The sequence below is a fragment of the Glycine max genome, chromosome 19 (assembly GCF_000004515.6).
Source record: "Glycine max cultivar Williams 82 chromosome 19, Glycine_max_v4.0, whole genome shotgun sequence".
Taxonomy (NCBI): Eukaryota; Viridiplantae; Streptophyta; class Magnoliopsida; order Fabales; family Fabaceae; genus Glycine; species Glycine max.
Genome location: NC_038255.2, coordinates 40,120,269 through 40,142,547, shown reverse-complemented (window position 1 = coordinate 40,142,547; position 22,279 = coordinate 40,120,269). Strand labels below are relative to the sequence as shown.

At 34.5% G+C, this 22,279-nt stretch overlaps 1 protein-coding gene and 1 pseudogene across 1 annotated transcript; both read right to left on the bottom strand.

Annotated features, from left to right (window-relative positions):
* Nucleotides 1–6,788: 6,788 nt before the first annotated feature.
* LOC100780247 (putative disease resistance protein RGA4) lies at nucleotides 6,789–14,725 on the bottom strand (annotated as a pseudogene).
* Nucleotides 14,726–18,715: 3,990 nt separating this feature from the next.
* On the bottom strand, nucleotides 18,716–21,307 carry LOC100305457 (disease resistance protein). The gene has a single exon (NM_001248728.1). It carries the CDS (start codon nucleotides 21,305–21,307, stop codon nucleotides 18,716–18,718), a length of 2,592 nt encoding a protein of 863 aa, NP_001235657.1.
* Nucleotides 21,308–22,279: the final 972 nt, after the last annotated feature.

The following is a 22,279-nucleotide window of genomic DNA, read 5'->3' as shown; positions in this document are numbered from 1 at the left end:
CATACCCACGGGATTTACGAATTGCAGCCCTAGGGTCATCCTTTTTCGCATTTTCTGATTCTGTTTTGCGCTTTGGTTCATCACCAACAAGTAAAGTATTCCATCCCTAAGCTTTCTAGCTTATCAATTGGTGTATCTTGATCTCCTTTTGGTGCTCTAAATTGTGGGAGTGGGCTCAAATATATGGGGCAATTTTGATTTGTTTTCTTGCTTGATTAGGTTGAATTAGGGGTTGGTATGAGATGGCCCTAGGCCTATAATGCATTTTGAAACGATAGGACATGCCACATTGTCCCCGTTCTCTTGCTATTGATGCCTAAACGCGCGCCCACCAAGTGTTCGGTGAAATGCCTCAATGGCATTAGCGCGTGACTTTTGTAAGGAGACAACCCATGGGGTATTCTATTTTGCCCACGGCAGGGGTCGGTGGTCTAGATGTTTTTCTTCTTGCAGGCACGCAAGGCCAAAAGCTTGAGCCAACGTCATCGAATGGTGGACCTAAACTTCATGGTGAATTTCGGGAGAGATACCAAAGACGAAACAGATGAGGAGGAACGAGGGAGGAAGCCCAACGATGCGATTTGCGAGTTCCTCGAACTCCGACAGGTATTGACTCCCTGTTCCTTTCTGTGTAAGCTTGAAAAGAGAACCCGTAGGGTCCTTGTATTGTGATGGCGCGAACGAGCTTGCAAAGCTTGTAAGAAAAACGATCATGAGGTAAATTGGTTGTTGCTTGTCATCCATTGGAACCAAGCAAGGGCCCTCTCTTCCATGCAAAAAGCCTCAATGGTTAATCGGTCATGCTCTGGTGTGTCGTGATACTCAAAATATTGATTGATTTTGAATATCCATCCTAATGGATCTGTACCATTGAAACGGGAGATTTCTAATTTCATTTTGTGGGTTGACGTAGGTATAGAACGAGGTGGAGTAAATGAAGGTGGTGAAACTGCGGGTGGAATGAGGATGGGTGCGACACGGCTCAGAAACTCATCAATTTTCTAGGTTAAGCAAACCAAGGCATCTTTAATGCGATTAGGGGGACCAATGGTATTGCCAGAATCAGCCATGGACACAACAACGAGAGCACCTAATGATATGCTCAAGTTAAAAGGCTGGTTTACAAGGCCAGCACCTCCAAAATAGAGGAAGAAGAAGGAGAAGATAAGTATCGAAATTTTTCATTGCCTTGCTTGCTTATTACATTGTTTATTTATAGTGCTTTCTAATAACAGAATTGTTCTAATTGATTCCCTAGGAATATCACACTAACGGAATTTGTTAGGTTGTCCCCTGAGGGTAGACAATACTAAGGCAAGCAAGGGTCCTGAGCTTTGTCATTTTCTTCCTACATAATCACTGAGGTAGGTTGGTTTTGTGAGTTTTCTTTTGGGCTTGTCTTCTATTTGCAGCTTCCTTTTTGTCTTTGTGGCTGTTGTTTTTGTTGTTGAGTCTGATTCTATATCGATACACAAATTTCTAAATAGACCAACAAAATTCCACAAAATACCTCAAATATATTCTAAACATATTTTCATGTCCAAAATATTATTTCATAAATCTTTGGATTATTCACTATTGTTTCATAATTCTCTTTCCTTAATTTAATTTATTATATTTTTAAATTAAATTTCTACCTAGATGTTAACAGAAATTATTTTTACACTTTAGATACTTTTTTAACAAATTTCTAAATAGACCAACAAAATTCCACAAAATACCTCAAATATATTCTAAACATATTTTCATGTCCAAAATATTATTTCATAAATCTTTGGATTATTCACTGATTGTTTCATAATTCTCTTTCCTTAATTTAATTTATTATATTTTTTAATTAAATTTCTATCTAGATGTTAACAGAAATTATTTTTACACTTTAGATACTTTTTTAAATTTTATTTTGAACTTCAATTTTATTTTCCCTTAAGTTTTAAAAAATGAATATATTACAAGAAGTAAAACAAAATAACAAATAGCCAAATCTAAAAATAGGAATTTAGGCACTCTGATAATTGTAGGGATTAAAACGAAAAAATATATTAAATTAAATTAAATAACAATGACAGTGACCAAAAAGATAATTTTACAAGGATCTTTTGAAAAAAATATTTTATAAGGATTAAAACAAAAAAAATATTTTAGAGAACAAATTGTATTATAGGTTTATTTTTTATAATGTTTAGTATACATATTACCATACGGTAAAAAAATTATATATCTCGTCATTTGTTCAATAATTAATTTCTCTAAAGAAATAAAAATAAGATTAAAATTAATCTAATCCAAAAATTGTATCAGATGGAATCAGATTTAAATTTTAAACCAATTTGATCAGATGATAAATTGATAAATTTCAACTCAAACTGTATCTTGTATATATAGTTGTTACTTTTTATTTAGGCACTCTGGAGTTGTCATTGAATCAGATTTTCCGATCTGTGGTTGTGTTTTGTGACACTCGAGATCGGGATTAACAGAATTGTGTCATGTTTCTTGCTTCATTGAAGTGTGTTATGTTTAGGTTGGGTTCGGTTATATGTAGGAGTGGCGAGAATATATTGGGAACTATTGATGGGTTGATGAAAAATACCCAAAGATGGATCTAGCGTGGGAAATTAAAGATTTGTGCATTTCCCACCGTGCGGGAGGCTTGTCCACCATTTGATATATTATTTATAAATTCAATGGCTCGGATATTCTATGGTTAACCAACAGGATTACTTGCAAATTATCCATGTTTAAACCATTAATATTACAAGTGTTATTAGAATTTTGAAATCAAATATTTCATGTGTTTGGTGAACAACTATGACTTTAATACGTACTCATGCATTTATAGTATAAAATAATTTTGCATTGTTATTTAATTATAAATTATTATTTGTATGATTTTTCAGTTAAATATAATAAAAGTAAATCATAAATAGTGGTTTATTGTCTTTTTCCATCATTGACTTTCATGATTTGGGAGAAATCAACACATCTCGTCCATTTCTTTGTCTCCCTGTTACGGAAGAAAGTGGTAATTAATGTGTGGAACATTTTTCAGAGGTATAAGGTCTGTGGAGAGAGGGAACGAGTGGGGGGAGGGGGGAGTGTATGCATATGGAAGATGGTGCTTCCAAAACGAAGGAGGAATATATAGAGGTATCATGTGCATGCGGTTGTTGCTGTTATTTCTAATAACATCTATAATATAATTAATTATTTAAAAATTAATAATCATGCTAGTTGATTATCGCATATCTAAGTGATTGATTGAATTTATAAATAATACTATATCAAATGGTGAAAAAAAGTCTCCCTCAATGGGAGACACCAAAAGCTTTCGCATGTTAGGCTGGGTCTTCTTGTTATCTAATATCCAAGCATAATAATAAGTCAAGACTTAGTATCATGCATATAATATATGCAAATGGAGTCAAATTCATTGGCAAGACAACATAAATTTTCTCTATATGTAAAGTTTAAGTATATCAAGAAGTCCCTTCGTCATGCATGATGAATGAGTCCCTTAATCTTGCTAAGCTAGTTTCCTGCAAGTATCAGTATCATAAGGGTTTTCTTTCGAGATTTTTTTTCTTGGTTTTGATTCAGGAATCTACCTGCATTGAGTTAGGGTTAGTTAACAGTCTCAACCGTGAGAGACACAATGTGGAACAATGGCGCAAAGTTGAGTTTACAAAAGAGGAGAAGGTTTAGGTTGAAGCTTTGATGGAGAGTGGTGAGGAGGTAGGAAGTGAAAGAAGTTAGGCATGGCTGGCAGGGAAGATTCTAACTCAGGGATCTTTCAACAACAAGGCTTTCATGATAACAATAGCGCAAATTTGGAAGGTACGTCAGGGTACAGAAATCAAAGAAGCAAGAAGGAACCTTTACACCTTCAAGTTTCTAAATGAAAAGGATCGAGCACAGGTTGAAGGAAGGGTCATGGTACTTCTAAAGAAGATAGGTGGCTCTCAATTTAATTGATGAATATAGGAGAAAATCCTGGAGAGATCAATCTTAATCATTATCATTTTGGATTAGGGTTTATGATCTTCTGATGGGTCTTAGAAGAAAAGAGATGGCAGAACAAATTGGCAAATCAATGGCGAATTTTATCAAATGGGATAAGTGCAATGAAAGTGTTATGGGAAAATCTTTCAGAATAAGAGTAAGAGTGGATATAACTCCCACTAAAAAGGGGAATTACGCTAAAACTTGGAGAAAAGATGATAAAATAGATTTTGTTCAAATATGAGAGATTGGGAAATCTTTGTTTCTTGTGCAAATGCTTGTATCATTTGATGAAGGAGTGACAGTAAGGAAGAGATACGAATGAAATTGATCTAGATGATTTACCTTATGGGACATTGATGAAAGCATCTCCCGTGAGAGCAAACATGGTGACTGGAATTAGGAATGAGGTAAAGATTGGGATCTTTAGAAGGAGGTTATTGGAAAATACAAGGAGCACTCAAATTCGGTTAAAGGGAAAGGGACACACCTGAGAATATGGAAAAAAGGAAAAGTGTCAACAGGGACCAACACTTCCATTGTTTAAGAAGTGTTGTAGGTGTTTGAAGGATATATTACTTGGACAAGGGCTCGATTACTAGGAAAGAAAGGGAGAACAGGAGATGGAAGTTGAATATTGCACAAGTCCAAAAAAATTTCATAGACACAACGGTGGAGGCTGTTAAACAGCCTTACTGATCGGAGCCATGAAAACATTATGTTGGAGTTGTCGTGGGCTTAGGAACCCATGGGAAGTAAAGGCTTTCAGAAATCTGTTAAGTATTGAAGGTCCCAATATTGTTCTTTTAATGGAAACCGCAGGAAAAAAAAGTGTTGAGATGAATGTAATTAAAGGAATTACTGGTCCGATTAATAGGTTTGGGGTGGATTGTTCAGGTTTTGGAAAGAAAAGAGCAGGTGGTTTGATGGTCCTTTGGAATAATAGGGTGGAGATTGATTACAGAGTTGGTCCATGAATCATATAAGTTTTGTTGCTGTGGATTTGGCATAGAGAGGAAAATTTAAAGAAACTTTGATATGGCTTCCCGGAAACTCCACAAAAGCAAAAAACATGGGAGTAGATAAAAAGTCAGAAACCTAAGAATATCATTTAGGGGACTTTAATGAAATATTGTGTCCAGAGGAGAAGCTTGGAAATTTGAATAGCATTGACCAGTTTTGAATACTATGGATAATTTCAATTTGAGTGATATGTGGTATAAAGGTTATTGCTATACATTGTCAATCAAAAGAAGGCTACAAGACACGGTGGAGGAAAGGCTACATCGGGTTCTTGCTAATGAAGATTAGAGGGGAATTTGGAAGAAACATACTCTTAGACACCTTTCTAGACATACCTCTTTCTTTGACCACAGCCCACTGCTGATAAAAGGGAATTTGAATTGGTTGTCAAGTACATTTAAAGATCATATTACTAAACACAGTGAAAATATTATATTATAGACTAAATATAATAATCTTTAAAATTATTAATCAAAATTAAAATAAATTATAGACTAAATATATTTAAATAACTAATTATTAACAATTTTCTATAGCATTTAAGATAAAATTATAATTTTAATCTAGTATTTGTTTTCAGTTTTCATGAAAGAAAATCTGAAAGATAAAAATAATATAATAGAAAAGTCATGCATCAAACGTATGCTGAGGAAAAGTTCCAAACATATTAAGAGAATCATGAAGAACAACAAAACACACACATGAGAGAATCAAACAAATAAATTTGTAATTGGATTAGTACTTTTAGAATTGATTCTAAGATCAATGTAATTCTATAGGATTGATTCTAACTAAAAGTAATTTTAGAATAATATGATTTTTGTTTAGATACATATATTAAAAAAATTGATTTTCACAATTTAATTAATGATATTTGAAAAGTAACGATCAAAATTAATTTTGAACGTAAAATTACCAAAATGGACATTAATTATTTGTGGGTGTCTTTTGCATTATAAGTTACCAAAATGACAGTGTAATATCCCAAGAGCCTTGGTGATTACAGGGTTAGCTAGTTAGTTATCAAATTATTTTGCTTTTATTTTATTAACCACTATCTTTGCTGTACGGGCATGGAACCAACATTATGAACCACGAAATAACACTTTAGTCCTAACCATGCAACATAATAACACTGATATTATGAACCAACAGCACCCAATAAAATGTTAGCAGAATAGCCTCTCCGATTGAGAGGATAAAGTTTGTGATTCAAAAACCAAACAAGTTGTTAGAGCTGGGTCGGATAGGCAATCAACATGATTGGTCCCGACCCAGTTAAGTAGTTGGATGTGAGTGCACTTCTTCAATCTAGGTAAGCGAAAGCAAGCAGTAGATCGAGAAAAGAAAGAATACGGATTGCAACCTTGTAAAATGCTAAAACAACAGCAAATATAGCAGTTCTGCAGCAAAATAACAGTATAAAAATAACAGGCAGTAATGGAGATCACAGTAAATATACGACTATAAAAATAACAACAAAATAATGAGCACAACATAAAATAGGCGGTGGAAATAAACACAATGGAACCGAGTAAAGGACAAAATCCAAAAATCCAACATTGAAATCTGAGAATTGATTCTCCAATGACGCAGAAGCAGCTCCAGGGTAACTTCACCCAAAATTGATTCTCCCATGAATCACGTCCAACACAATACATCAAACATCATGGTCTCTCCTTTTTTCACGTTTGACCATTCCTGATCCACGTCCAGGGGATGCCAAAGGAGCTTCAACGTTTATATGTGTCAACAAATCATTCCTATTCGTCTTCTTCTTCCTCCAGCTTTTCTGGTTCTTTAATGAAGACGTGTTTGATATGTGATATTTTGGACCAAAACTCACCGACATGGGAATGGCATTTTTTGCATAATTTAGGGCAATCACTGATTTGCAAATGTTCAAGTGCGGTGAGGTGATGGATGTTATCCAGGAGAGATATACGCTTTGCACAATCTAATATAAGAAGTGATTTCAGATTAGTCAGAGTTGAAAGCCACTCCAGAAGCATTTCAAGATTATTGCAGTTTTTAATAATCAAGGTCTGTAAGGAGTTGGCAGTGTCTTGAAGCCATTGAGGTAAGGCCACCAGCTGTGGTAAATCCCAGAATTCCAGGAGTTTTAACTTCAACTTGCGATTTCGTTCTTCATGGTGTTCCTTCCACAGTTCCAAGACCAGATTAACACAGTTTTCAACAACCAGAGTTTCTAATTCTGGAAAGTTTGTAACATCCAGTGACAGTCACCAACATACAATGTTTTAAGAGCAGGGAACTTCACCCCTCCAAAGATAGACTTCATATTATGGCTTGATTCAAAATACAGATGCGCAAGCGAGATCAAGTTGGTAATCTCACTGTAAGGCAAAACAGGTTGCTTTGTAGTTATCTCCAAATGCCGAAGACAAATAAATTTTCTTAATTCTTTGGGCAATGCTTCCAGCTTCTTGCATCCCAGAACACTCAAGAATTGCAAATTTTAGAGCTAGCAAATAGAATTGGGGAGTCTCTTGATGTTGGGATTATTCTGAATGCAGAAATATCTCAAGTGTTTCAACTTACCAATCGAATGTGGCGAAGTCTTGCATGTCGAATCACTTAAATCCAAAACTCGCAATAATTTGAACTTCAACACAAAAGTATTTAGCAAAGATTCAACGCTGCTTCCTTCTGCACCATTTGGAAACATTATGGTTCTCACAGCTACCGATTTTGAGGTGAATGAATTTCCAAGACAACTGTATTCCACAAAAGACAGATGCCGAATATTCTCAGGAATATTTTGAATGTGGGAATTTACAAGTAGACACTCATCTTTTGCAACAAAAAGAGCAAGATCATGCACCAAATCATGAATTTTAAATTGACAAATAGTGCCAGTATCAATAAAATCTCGAAGGAAAGATCTTGACAGTAATTCATCCAGATATTGTTTGACAACATCTTCCGGTGTCTCATTCTTTCTAGGTGATGCAAGGACACCAATTGCCCCCCAAAGCTTAGCTACCTTTTGACTATCGAAAAAATGATCCTTTGGGTAAAGCGAAAATAATGCAAAACATTGCCTCAAATGGGAAGGTAAGAAATCATAACTTAATTTAAGTGCATGTAAAATCTCATCTTTTTTTTTTTGTGGCAAATTCCAAATTTCATTGTCTCTCACATATTCCCACTCATTTGCCTCATACTTTGAAAATAGTAAACTCCCCAATGTTCTCACAGCCAATGGAACCCCTCTGCATTTTTTCACAATTTCTTTCCCGATATTTACCAAATGAGGATGTTTTTCCTCTTCACCTTCTTTAAATGCCCATTTGACAAAAAGAGACAATGAATTCACCGGAGGAAGGCTCTATAACTTGTGAGAGGTAACAGTTCCCATCATGGCAGCAATGGAATCAAGACGTGTAGTCACTAGAATTTTACTTCCTGCAAAAACCTATTCTTGTATTAAATTCCTCAACTCAACCCATTTAACACGATCATCATTCCATACGTCATCCAAGACAAGTAAGAATTTTTGACCGGCAAGTATGTTTCTCAGTTGATTTTGTAATTGCTCCAGATCGACCATGTTTAAATTCTGTTGGCGAAGAGAAGCATTAGCATCATTAGCAGAATTGATGATTTTAACAATGAGTTGGTTAATGTCAAAGTCATCAGAAACACACACCCACATCTTCAATGAAAAACACTCATCTATCCTCTTATCATTAAACACAAACTTTGCAAGTGTAGTTTTTCCCAAGCCTCCCATCCCCACAATGGGGATAACAGAGAGACTTTTATCGTCATCGTTGGGATTCTGCTGCATCAAAAGCTCTATGATCTTTTCTTTATCATGTTCCCTTCCTATCACATCTGAATCACTCACACGGGAGTGTGTCATGCGACTCATGTCTCTCCTATGCACAACACGTGTGTCAACATCAATTATTCCGAGACCGAACTTATGCCTATCAGCTGCAACCTTGTCAAGCCTCTTGCTGACATCTTTGATTTTCTGAGCCATCTTGGAATGAAAAACAAGTGGATTAGAACTTGAGAAGAAGTGGCTTACCTCGTCTTTGATGGTACCATGAACTTTGAGCACTTGCTTTCCCAGTGTTTGGCACTCAAATTCATCGAACACATCTTCGGTATCATAGAAGACACTTTTGAGCTGCCTCAGCCGCCATTCCTGCAGCTCATGGTTATTGTTAGGGAGAAGATGCAGCAGTGGGCCAAGAGGAGCACCAGGCTGGTTTCAGCTTAGGAAGAGCACTGCCACATTTACAACCATATAGAGGTTGTTAGGTCCACTACCAGAGTTTGTTACTGGTTTGTTAAACAATCGGTTAGGAATGTAATATGAAGGTAGTGTATAAAAGGAAAGTGAAGGAATGAATAAAGCAGAGAAGAATTTAGATAATTAGCTTGTAAGGAGATCTTGGTCCTTGAAACCAAATAACTTAGCCTTTCTCACCTCTGCTCATAACAGTTATGCTCCTACTTTTGCTCTGCATCTAGCAGCACGGCCTCCTTGACTAATGAGAGAGTTTTTTCAAACTCTCGTAGATGATTGTATACGTCCAGCGCCTCAGAAGCTTCTTGGAAAGCCCGAGAAGCAAGCTTTGCAATGAGTGACTCCGCAATGCTAAAGATAAATGATTCGGCCGTGGTTATCTTATCAGGAATCAGATATAAGAACACAAAACACTCACTAATCGTCAACACTACTTTTTCAAAATCCTTGATTGCTAAGGAAGATGAAAAAGTACAAGGGAGAAGGAATGTATGAGTTGAGTTTTTTTTTTCTCTTGAAAAATATGGAGACAAACAATGTGCAGAGAAGAAATTTTATTGCTACCATGGATCAAAGAAAGAAGGCAGGCATCTCTGAGTTGAATCAAGGTTAATTGAGTAAATTCATGACTATCATCACTATTGTATATTATAATGGTTAGGATTTTATAAAATATTAATATGAATTTCTATTGATGAAATTTGAACCTGTTACTCGTAATTTTGCCACATAGGCTGTATGTACCTAAGTGCATTTTTGAATTTTATATTTTTTTAATTATCGCTACCTATCCATAATTTTTGCCAATCAATGGAATATTACGTAGCAATTTAATAAATAATAAAGTGTTTTTAAATGAATAACCAGCAGTAAACTGATACATTTCTTTAGCGAATATACGGTTCAGTCCTCACAATTGTAACATAATATCATTTCATACCATGGTAAGTGAGTTATGCTTGTTTGTATCAAAGTTTTAAGACTCAGAGACTCAGACCGTCCCGGTCATTCTGATTAGTCGAATCGCGATCCAGTGATTAGATTGGTTTTGATCTTAATTATGTTCGATCACGTGTATTTTTTACTCGAAACGACTCGATCGGATTTGCAGTCAAGTCGATGACCCGCCAATCTGGACTGGATCACTTATCTTTTTTCTCTGGTTATTTTCACGTAAGTTGTCAACTTTATTCATTTTAGTTACTTATTAGTATGTTTAATTGGTATGTTGGTTTATGGTACGGTTATGGTAGAAATACCCATTTATTTACCCGCTAAGGAAAAAACTTCCAATTAATTATATTTAAGCTAAAATGTGATTCGGGTCCATTTATTTTTTGTAATATATAATTTTAATTTCTTTATTTTAAAATAAGACATGTAGTTGTTGTATTTAAAAAATAAATAATTTTAATCTCTCCATTCAAAATAAATTCAAATTAAGATGTTGACGGTTAATTCTAACTTTTAACTCTTGTTATGGAAAAGAAAATTACTTTTCAACCCGTTCATCTTCTTTGCACCATTCTTCACCATCCAATTTTTTCAGCAATGTTACCACCTCTGTTTCTTGTACCTCTCCTCTATTAACTTCCTCCTTTTCCCTTCCATTTATATCTAAATCCCCAATTTTTTTTGGTTGGAATTGTAATTCTAGATCTCCACAATAGTCTGCAACAAAAAAAAATCATATTTGAAGATATATGCTACGAAACTGTATTTAAAATGTGATAAGAAGCATTGGGGAGGTGATGGTGTAATTTTGAAACCTTTCGCTTAAATACTTTTGTTTCTCCTTTTTTTTTTATCCAAAATATAAATCCCTATTTTTGTTTTGAGGTTTGACCTATCTTAAAAAAAATCCTAATTTATTGATCACAATTTCTTGCCAAGAACTTTTGATGTTGGTTGCAAGGTTGAAATCGAGGTTCTAAAATTTGATAATTGTTGAAATTTAGGTTTAGCAATGTTTTCCAATTTCTCCTAGCAATTTTATGGAGGAAGGTAGTTGGGTGTGGAACACCTTTGTAAGAGACGTTGACGATCAAGACGCCAATGACTTTGTCGAAAGGAAGTTTCGTGGTACTTAAGCATGTGCCTAAACAGTCATTTGTAATTATTAATACGTAAATTTATTTTGAAATATTATTGAACAATAATGTAAAAAAAAACTATTTTAACTAATTAAACTTTTAGAAAAGACCTCCCTGTAAATAACATAAAAAGTATTACCCCAACTTAACATAGGAATTCCAATAACTTAAAAATTATGTGTTTTTTTTAGCTTAATTTGATCTAACATCATGGTGTAGAAAGGACTAGACTTATCTAGATGAGACAAAATTTATAACTTAGATATTTTTAATATTGTTTTTGTTAACCGTTGGCAAATATACCAAATTTGTCACAAGTAGTAAAGTACTCAAAAGTTCGAGTGTCGAATCCAAAATAGAAGATAACAAATTATAGGAGATAAGATAAAGATTTAAAAGAAAGGACAAAAGATTTAAAGATAAAAATAGAAGATTTAGAAGATAAAATATTTAAATTCAGATATGATAAAAATAAAAGAAAATAGAAGATAAAAGATAAGATAAGAAAAGTAAAAGATAAAAATAGAAGATAAAAATAAAATAAAATCAGAATTTGATAAGGTTGGGACCTGACGTGCCTTGTTTGCTTATGAAGCATGAGTTTATGATTTTTCTTTATCAATTTAGGTGACTCTTTTCTACCCACATTTGTTCAATTGCTTGTCCCTGATTCCTCACGATGACAAACCTATTTTATTTATCTATCTTCCAAATTCCTTTGCAAATACTCAACAAATAAAATGCATGAAGTATGAATTCTAGATTTTTGCAAGAATGCATGGACATAAAATTATCATTCTATTCCTAACAATGATTTTCTTATGAAATCCTTTCTTTTTATTCTATTAGAAGTCACGCTCTTCCGAGCGTCTAGCCCCTAAAACCAATGCATGCATACCTTCTTTAAATCTTATTTAGAAGTTATCCTCTTCCGAGCGTCTAACCCCTAATAGAATATAAAGATGAATAATGCAAGTTAAAAACAGAAAAGATAATATAATAGAAAATACCTTGCATTTGATAAATAGTGAGTACATCATACATCGCTTGACTTTTAGGACTGGCAGGCCTAACTAGAGGTTCCTGGGAGAGGGGGTTCTGTGGTGTTCCTTTTCTGCTTGGTTTGACTCTCTTTTTATAATTGTTGTAGTGGACTTGTGCTTGATGCTAAAAATATTCTTTTTTGATATTTTTGATATCTTTTGGATTTGTTTTGCTTGTAATCATATCTTTCTTGATATTTTGGATATTTTTAGGATCTTTTTCTCCTTTAATCTCTCCTTTTCATATCTGCAAGTCATAAATAAGAAAAATATCAAATCTTAATATTTAAGCCAAAGATAACTGCTAAATAAATATTTTTAAAGATATTTTCAATATATTTTTATTATCAAAATAACTTGTATTTAGCATTTATTAAAATCCCCCAAATTAAAACTTTGTTTGTCCTCAAGCAAAAAACAAAAATGAGAGCAAGCTCTGAATGCTCCAACACTTTCAATAGCTTCAATTTTGTCAAATTCTTTCAACTGGTCCTTTCTGCATTTGTCATAATCTCACAATGGAAGCACAAACAACATCAAGATGAAAATAGTTAGTATCAGAAATTAATCAAGTTGGCTTGCCTCACTTTCCTCACAAGGTTAGTGTTTCTCTTTGCGCACAAGTGTCTGGGATGAGTGTTTGACATTTTACGACCTACAATTAATATTCCCCAATTTGCACTTCATCTCAGTTAAAGTTGTTTTTACTTACACTTAGTGGATCACTAAGGACTTTTATTGGCTTGTCACGGGGCCTGGCTAAACAAAAACTCATGATTTTTCTGGGATTTCAAAAACTTAGGAGTATAAGAGAGCATGCATCCTTAGAAAAACTTTCACTTATTTCTTATCTAAGCTTATTTATTTTTCAGCCTTTATTCCTCTAACAACACTTTTCTTCTTGACACTTATGACACCTCTCTTTTTCTGTCCTTATTTCAATTTTTTTTCTTAGCACTTATAGCATCTTTTTTTTTTGCCCTTATTTGTAATATTTTTTTTTCTTTTTCTTCTTTTTTTTGATAAGAATACTTTGGGCTTACAAGCTTCTGAGGGTGCCATATTGTGTGCTGCTTTTTTTTATTCGCAAATTCCCTTAGAAATCCCCCAAATTAAGGACTTATCATTACTTGAAACCCTTATGCTCTCTTAGAACCCTAAAACAAGGTCAAGGATATCAAAATTAGGCTCAAGGGTTTGTTCAAACAAATCATTATTACTTTTGGCTCAACAGGGGTGCAAGGGATAAATTCATCATAGGTTGGCTTTTTGGCTGAGTGACTAAAATAACAAGAAACATGGCCTTGATCCTATCCACCTTATGCAAATAATCTAACAGTCTAAGAATGATGCAAAATTAGGAACTTAAAAATAGACATTCTCTCATAATTAAGTTCACATAGCTCACCGGGATAAGATAAAGTTATCGGTTTACTAGACCATGATCTTTTTCCATCAAGGTAACCTTTTCTCTCTTAGTGATTCATGTTCCACTATTTGTCTGACTCTTGCTTCCAGGAAACCAATATTTTCACAATTGTCATGCAGCATTTCAAGTGTTGAATTCTTCAGAAAAAGCCTAAATAATGACTTCACAAATATCACGCAATTTTTATTCAATGACTAAATTTAAACTACTGGAATTAAATTTCTGAAATTAAAATGCACAAAATCAAAATAAAGAAATGAAATAACACAACTATCCTAAAAAAGCAAAACACATAATGCAATTAACTAAAAGAAAGATAGGGTAAGAAATCATGGGTTGCCTCCCAGTAAGCGCTTCTTTAACGTCATTATCTTGACGAGTCAAATGCCTTCAAGGTGGCATGAAGGTCACGTAGAACACATCTTCCTTGCATTTTCGCCTCTTAGCTAGAGACGCCATGAAACTCATGTATTCTGGAAGCACCTTCCACATTATTGCAAGAGAAGTGGTAGAGATCAAGGAAAGAATGACACTTAAGGCTTTCTCATGTTTTCCATGCCTTTCTTCCTTGACAATCAGTTGATGAGGAGGGGTATTGACTTGGAGAATACTTTCTTGCTTTCTCCTCATTTCTTTCTCTTTCTTCCTTCTTTTCTCCTTCCTCATCACGCACATCTTTCTCAGTTTTATTTTCCTTCTCTTCTCTCTCAATGAAAATTACCTTGCAATCCTCTTTAGGCTTCATCTCAATATTTACCGTAAAGGTTTTAGTGGGCTTTTCAGCAACTAGCTCAGCTAGTTGGCCTATTTGAACCTCCAAATTTTTTATTGTTGCATCAGTCCTCTTCATATGTCACCTTGTTTCCTGCATGAACTGTATTAGCAATTCTTCTATATTAGTGGACTTCTCTTGATGACTCGGCCACTGGCTAGGATGCTGATAGGGTGAATCCCCTTGGTTGAAGTTATTACTTGGATAATATCTCCAATTGTGGTCCTGCAAAAAATTATCGCTCTGATAGAATCCTGGTGGTCCTCTTTGATGGTACCCTTGGAATCCGTGGCAATTTGGTATGCCCATGTAGTTTACTTCCCTGGAAGAATCTTGTTGGACTACGCATTGCACAGGCTTGTGTGTTCCTCCACATATGTGCCATCCCTCTACCCGCATAATAGAAGAATGAGAAGGACTTACCGCTTGTAATTATTGTGGAAGCTTGCTGAGGGTCTCTGTTAGGGCTTCTATTTGTCGGGACAACAGCTTGTTCTGAGCCAAGGTTGCATCTTGAGTGGTGAGTTCTAGAAGGCTTCTCTTTGTTGGTGCATATGTGCGATCACAAAGAATGGCGTGATCACTAGCCGCCATGTTTTCTATGAGTTCCATTGCCTCCTCCGGTGTCTTTAGCTTGATCTTCCCTCCTGTGGATGCATCCAGTAATTGCTTTGATTGTGGTCGCAGACCATCTATGAAGATGTTTAGTTGTACCGGTTCACTGTACCCATGTGTAGGCGTTTTCCTGAGTAGTCCATGGAAACGGTCGAGCGCCTCGCTGAGGGATTCATCAGGATATTGATGGAATGAAGAGATTTCCATCTTCCCCTCAACAGTCTTTGATTCTGGGAAGTATTTCTTTAAGAATTTCTCTACAACTTCTTCCCATGTTCGCAAGTTGTTACCTTCGAAGGAGTGTAGCCACCTTTTTGCTTCCCCTACTAGTGAAAAAGAGAAAAGATTGAGGCGTGTTGCATTTTCAGAAACCCCGACTATCTTCACCGTGTTGCAAATATCGATGTATGTGGCCAGATGTGCACATGGATCTTCACTTGGTAGGCCGTGAAATAGATTCCCTTGAATCAGTTGGATGAGGGAATATGGATATGAGAAGTTGGCTGCCTGCACCTCTGGTCTGGCTATGCTGGTGAAGTATTGAGGTATAATAGGACTAGAGTAATCCTCTAGCGTCATCCTTTGTGAACGATCTTTTGCCATGATGCGTTCTTTAAAGAAGGAATGTGCATTGTTTACAAAAGAAACAACTAATGTGCACGTTATCAGAGAATAAAAATTAAACTTAAATTTTTTTTTAAAAAAATAATTTTTATATTTTTGTAAAAAAGAAAAGAATAAAGAGAAAAAAATTGAAAAATAAAATGAAGCAACTAAAAAAAATAGATAAAAAGAAAGTAAAATAAAAAATAAAAAGTGAAAACTAATTGCTTTAAAATTGAAATATGCAAATAATCAAGTACGAAAAACAAAGTCCCCGGCAACGGCGCCAAAAACTTGTTAACTTGTTGGCAAGTGTACCAAATTTGTCAGTAGTAAAGTACTCGGAAGTCCGAGTGTCGAATCCACATGGACTTTGTTTGTACTTAGATTAATGCAAACCCAATTTAAAAGTAATAGATAGATCATTCAAAATAAAGATAAGAAAATATAGGAGATAAGATAAAGATTTAAAAGAAAGGACAAAAGATTTAAAGATAAAGATAGAAGATAGAGAAGATAAAATATTTAAATTCAGATATGATAAAGATAAAAGAAAATAGAAGATAAAAGATAAGATAAGTAAAAGATAAAAAATAGAAGATAAAAATAAAATAAAATCAGAGTTTGATAAGGTTGGGACCTGGTCTGCCTTGTTTGCCTATGATGCATGAGTTTATGATTTTTCTTTATCAATTTAGGTGACTTTTTTCTACCCACATCTTTTCAATTACTTGCCCCTGATTCCTCAGGATGTGAAGCCTATTTAATTTATCTATCTTCCAAATTCCTTTGCAAATACTCAACAAATGAAATGCATGAAGTATGAATCCTAGATTTTTGCAAGAATGCATGAGCATAAAATTATCATTCTATTCCTAGTCATTATTTTCTTATGAAATCCTTTCTTTTTGTTCTATTAGAAGTTACCCTCTCCCGAGCGTCCAACCCCTAAAACCAATGCATGCATACCTTCTTTAAATCTTATTTAGAAGTTACCCTCTTCCGAGCGTCTAACCCCTAACAGACTATAAAGATAAATAATGCAAGATAAAAAATAGAAAAGATAATATGATAAAAAAAAAACGCCTTGCATTGATAATTAGTGAATACATCATACATCGTTTGGCTTTTAGGCGTGCCAGGCTCTACCTAGAGGTTTAGCCACTCATGACCATTGACGGTTTCATAATGAGAAAGGAGGTGAAGGAAAGAGAGGGAGTGAATGAAATCCCTAAGAGAGGGGGTTCTGTGATGTTCCTTTACTGTTTGGCTTGACTTTCTTTTTATCGTTGTTGTAGTGGACTTGGGGCTTGATGCTAAAAATATTCATTTTTGATATCTTTTGGATTTGTTTTGCTTGTAATCATATCTTTCTTGATAGTTTGGATATTCTCTGGATCTTTTTCTCCTTTAATTTTCCTTTTCATGTCTACAAGTCATAAATAAGAAAATATCAAATTTTAATATTTAAGCCAAAGATAACAGCTAAATAAATTTTTTTAAAGATATTTTCAATATATTTTTATTATCAAAATAACTCATATTTAGTCGTTATCAGTTTTATAATAAAAACTGAAATTTCGGTAAGGTGTCAAGTATATTAGTGAAACTAGGCTGGGCTTATGAAATTTGAATTTGTTGTCAAGTAAATTTAAAGATCATATTACTAAACACAATGAAAATTTGAAGGATAAAAAAATTAAATCCTTAAAATGTAATAATCAAAATTAAAATAAATTATAGACTAAATATATTTAAATATTTAACGATTTACTATACCATTTAAGATAAAATTATAATTATAATCTTAAATTTATTTTCAGTTTTCATGAAAGAAAAGGTGGAAGATAAAAAGAATTTAATCAAAGAGGCATGTATTAAACAAATGATTCAATTAGCACAATTTGATGTGAAATACTATGCTCACAAAGAGGTTGTGATTAGATTAGTGTGTTTATATTTGATAATGAGATCAATGTGATTCTGTAGGTAGCATTGATTCTAATCAAATGTAATTTTAGAATAACGTTATTTTTGTTTATATATATATATATATTAAAAAATTGATTTTCACATTTAATGATATTTGAAAAGTAACTATCAAAATTAATTTTGAACGTAAAATTACCAAAATGAATATTAATGCTTGTGGATGTCTTTTGCATTATAATTTACCAAAATGTCACTGTGAAATATCCTAAGTGCCAAGGTGATTACAGGGTTAGCTAGTTAGTTACCAAATTATTTTTGCTTTTATTTTATTAACCACTATTTTTGCTGTACGGGCAAAGAACCAACATTATGAACAAAGAAATAGCACTTTAGTCCTAACCAAGCAATATAATAACACTGATATTATGAACCAACAGCACCAAATAAAATGTTAACAGAATAACATTATAAAATGCTGAAAAACCACCAAATATAGCCGTTCAGCAGCAAAATAAAAGTATAAAAATAACAGGCAGTGGAGATCACAGTAAAAATATACGAGTATCAACACAACAACAAAATAATAAGCACACCATAAAATAGGCGGTGGAAAAAAAAAAAACACACGCATGCATTAACTTGATGGACAATGGAACAGAGTGAAGGACAAAAATAAAAAATCCAACATTGAAATCTGAGAATTGATTCTCCCATGACGCAGAAGCAGCTCCAGGGTAACTTCACCCAAAATCGATTTTCAATACGTCAATCATGTCCAACAGAATAAATCAAACATCATGGTCTCCCCTTTTCTCACGTTTGACCATTCCTGATCCACGTCCAGGGGTTGCCAAAGGAGCTTCAACTCTTTTATGTGTCAACAAATCCTTCCTATTTGTCTTCTTTTTCCTCCAGCTTTTATGGTTCTTCAATGAAGACTTCTTTGATATGTGATATTTTGGACCAAAACTCACCGACATGGGGCTGGCATTTTCTACATAGTTCAGGACAACCGACAATTCTCAACCATTCAAGTGCGGCTAGGTGATCAATGTTATCCGGGAGAGATATAAGCTTTGGACAATCTGATATAAGAAGTACTTTCAGATTAGTCATAGTTGACAGCCACTCCGGAAGTATTTCAAGATTGTCGCAACCTGAAATACGTAAGGACTGCAAGGAGTTGGCAGTTTCTTGAAGCCATTGAGGTAAGGCCACAAGCTGTGGTAAATCCCTGAATCCCAGGAGTTTTAACTTCAACTTGCCATTTCGTTCTTCATGGTGTTCCTTCCACAGATCCAAGTCCAGATTAACACAAGCTACAACAATCAGAGTTTCTAATTCAGGAAAATTTGTAACATCCAATGTCAAAGACTTCAGACTATCACAGTAAGCAACATTCAATGTTTTAAGAGCAGGTAACTTCACCCTTCCAAAGATAGACTCCATATTATAGCTTGATCCGATATACAAATGTGCAAGCGAGATCAAATTGGTAATCTCACTGTAAGGCAAAACAGGTTGCTTTGTAGTTATCCACAAAAGGCGAAGACTAATCAATTTTCCCAATCCTTTGGGCAATGCTTCCAGCTTCTTGCATCCCCAAACATTCAACAATTGCAAATTTTGGAGCTTGCAAATAGAATTGGGGAGTCTCTCAATGTTGCGATTATTCTCAATGCTGAAATATCTCAAGTGTTTCAACTTACCAATGGAACGTGGCAAAGTCTTGCATGTCGAATCCTTTAAATCCAAAACTCGCAATAATTTGAACTTTGACACACAGGTATTTAACAAAGATTCAACGCTGCCTCCTTCTGCACCATTTGGAAATATTATGGTTCTCACAGCTACCGATTTTGAGGTGAATGAATTTCCAAGAAAATTATACTCAGCAAAAGACAGATGCAGAATATTATCAGGAATGTTTTGAGTGTGGGAATTTACAAGTAGACACTCATCTTTTGCAACAAACAGAGCAAGATCATGGACCAAATAAGGAATTTTAAATAGACAAATAGTGCCAAAATCAATAAAATCTTGAAGGAAAGATCTTGACAGTAATTCATCCAGATACTGTTTCACAATATTTTCCGGTGTCGCATCCTTTCTAGGTGATGCAAGGAGACCAAGTGCCCCCCAAAGCCTAGCTACCTCATCACTATTAAATGAATAATCCTTTGGGTAAAGCGAAAACAATGCAAAACATTGCTTCAAATAGGAGGGCAAGAAATCATAACTTAATTTAAGTGCAGGTAAAATGTCACCTTTATTTTGTGGCAAATTCCAAATTTCATTGTCTCTCACATATTCCCACTCATTTGCCTCAAACTTTGAAAATAGTGAACTCCCCAATGTTCTCACAGCCAATGGAACCCCTCTGCATTTTTTCACAATTTCTTTCCCGATATTTACCAAATGAGGATGTTTTTCCTCTTCGCCTTCCTTAAAGGCCCACTTGACAAAAAGAGACAATGAATTCTCGGGAGAAAGGCTTTGTAACTTGTGAGAGGTAACCGTGCCCATCATGGAAGCAATGGAATCAATACGTGTAGTCACTAGAATTCTACTTCCTGCAGCACCCCCTACCTTTATTAAATTCCTCAGCTCAACCCATTTAAGACGGTCATCATTCCATACGTCATCCAAGACAAGTAAGAATTTTTGACCGGCAAGTATGTTTCTCAGTTGATTTTGTAATTGCTCCAGATCGACCATGTCTAAATTCTGTTGGGGAAGAGGAGCATCAGCAACATTCGCAGAATTGATGATTTTGATAAACAATTGGTAAATGTCAAAGTCATCAGAAACACACACCCACATCTTCAATTTGAAACACTCATCTACCCTCTCATCATTAAACACAAACTTTGCAAGTGTCGTTTTTCCCAAGCCTCCAATCCCCACAATGGGGATAACAGAGAGATTTTTATCGTCATCATTTGGATTCTGCTGCATCAAAAGCTCTATGAGCTTTTCTTTATCATGTTCCCTTCCGATCACATCTGAGTCACTCACACGGGAGTGTGTCATGCGACTCGTGTCTCTCCTATGAACAACTCGTGTGTCAACATCAATTATTCGGAGACCAAACTTATGCCTATCAGCTGCAACCTTGTCTAGCCTCTTGCTGAGATCTTTGATTTGTTGAGCCATCTTGGAACGAAAACCAAGTGGATTAGAACTTGAGAAGAAGTGGCTTACCTCGTCTTTGATGGTGCCATGAGCTTTGAGCAGTTGCTTTCGCAGTGTTTGGCACTCAAATTCATCGAGCACATCTTGGGCATCATAGAAGACACTTTTGAGCTGCCTCAGCCATTCCTGCAGCTCATGGTTATGCTCCTGCTTTTGCTCAGCATCTAACAGCACTGCCTTGACTAATGAGAGAGTCTTTTTAAGGTCTCGGAGATGGTCGTACAAACCCACCACCCGAGAAGCTTCTTGGAAAGCATGAGAAGCAAGCTTTGTTATTAGAGACTCAGCGATGCTGAAGATAAATGATTCAGCCATGCTTTGTGTCATCAGGAATTCCCACAGCAGAGATCGATCGGAAGTAAAAATACAAGTAGCCACTGGTTTGTGTTATCAGGAAGTCGAACACCAGAGATCTGAAGAAAAATACAAGTCTTCACTCGTCAACTCTAGTTTTTGTGGCCAATGGTTAAGGTTATCCCCAGGAGCAATAATATCCTTTACAGCTCATGTAATTGACAAACAAAACACGTGGGTGGGGCTACTTGACAATCAAAAATAAATATATTTTAATATATATTTGCATATAAAAATAAAAGGGTGAATTTTGAATTAGACATGATTCTTAATTTGAAAATTTTCTATTAATTTCATTTCACGACATATATATTTGATTCATTTGTATTTCTAATACGCAATATCCTATAAACAACCATTCTTAAACTCTTTTTTAGTTTACAAAAATTCTTAAACTCTTAATGTCTAGAACAAATTCATCATATGATCTTATCAATTTAATCAAGGGAAAAATATGTTTTAGATTTTCATAAATTAGTGAGTTTTATTTTAGATCTTTAATAAAAGAATTATATTAAATGTCTAATAAAGTAAATATTTTATTGTTAACTTCTTAATATTTTGTTTTAGTTGATTATAAATTCCATAAATTTTAATGAGTTTTTAGTAAAAAAAAATCATTTAAATCAAATATCAAGAAACAAAATAAATATTTTATTTTATTAGGAATTTAAAATAATTTTTTTTTATTAAGGACTCAAAATAAAATTTATTAATTTATTTATGGTATACCTAAATCATATTTATGGTATCCGGCAAAAAAACTCCCATCAACATAGGTACAGACTCGTGAAATTGGCCATGAAGTTTCCACTACCACTCAAATGTGCTGCAAATTTGATATATACTATACATTGCTGCAATTAAACGAGTTAATTTTATACTCATTTTAAGACAACAGTACTTTTATTACTTCATGTTTTATGATTTTTT

Coding starts and splice junctions, on each gene's coding strand:
- LOC100305457 (NM_001248728.1), bottom strand. CDS start 21,307: ATGGCTGAATCATTTATCTTCAGCATCGCTGAGTCTCTAATAACAAAG.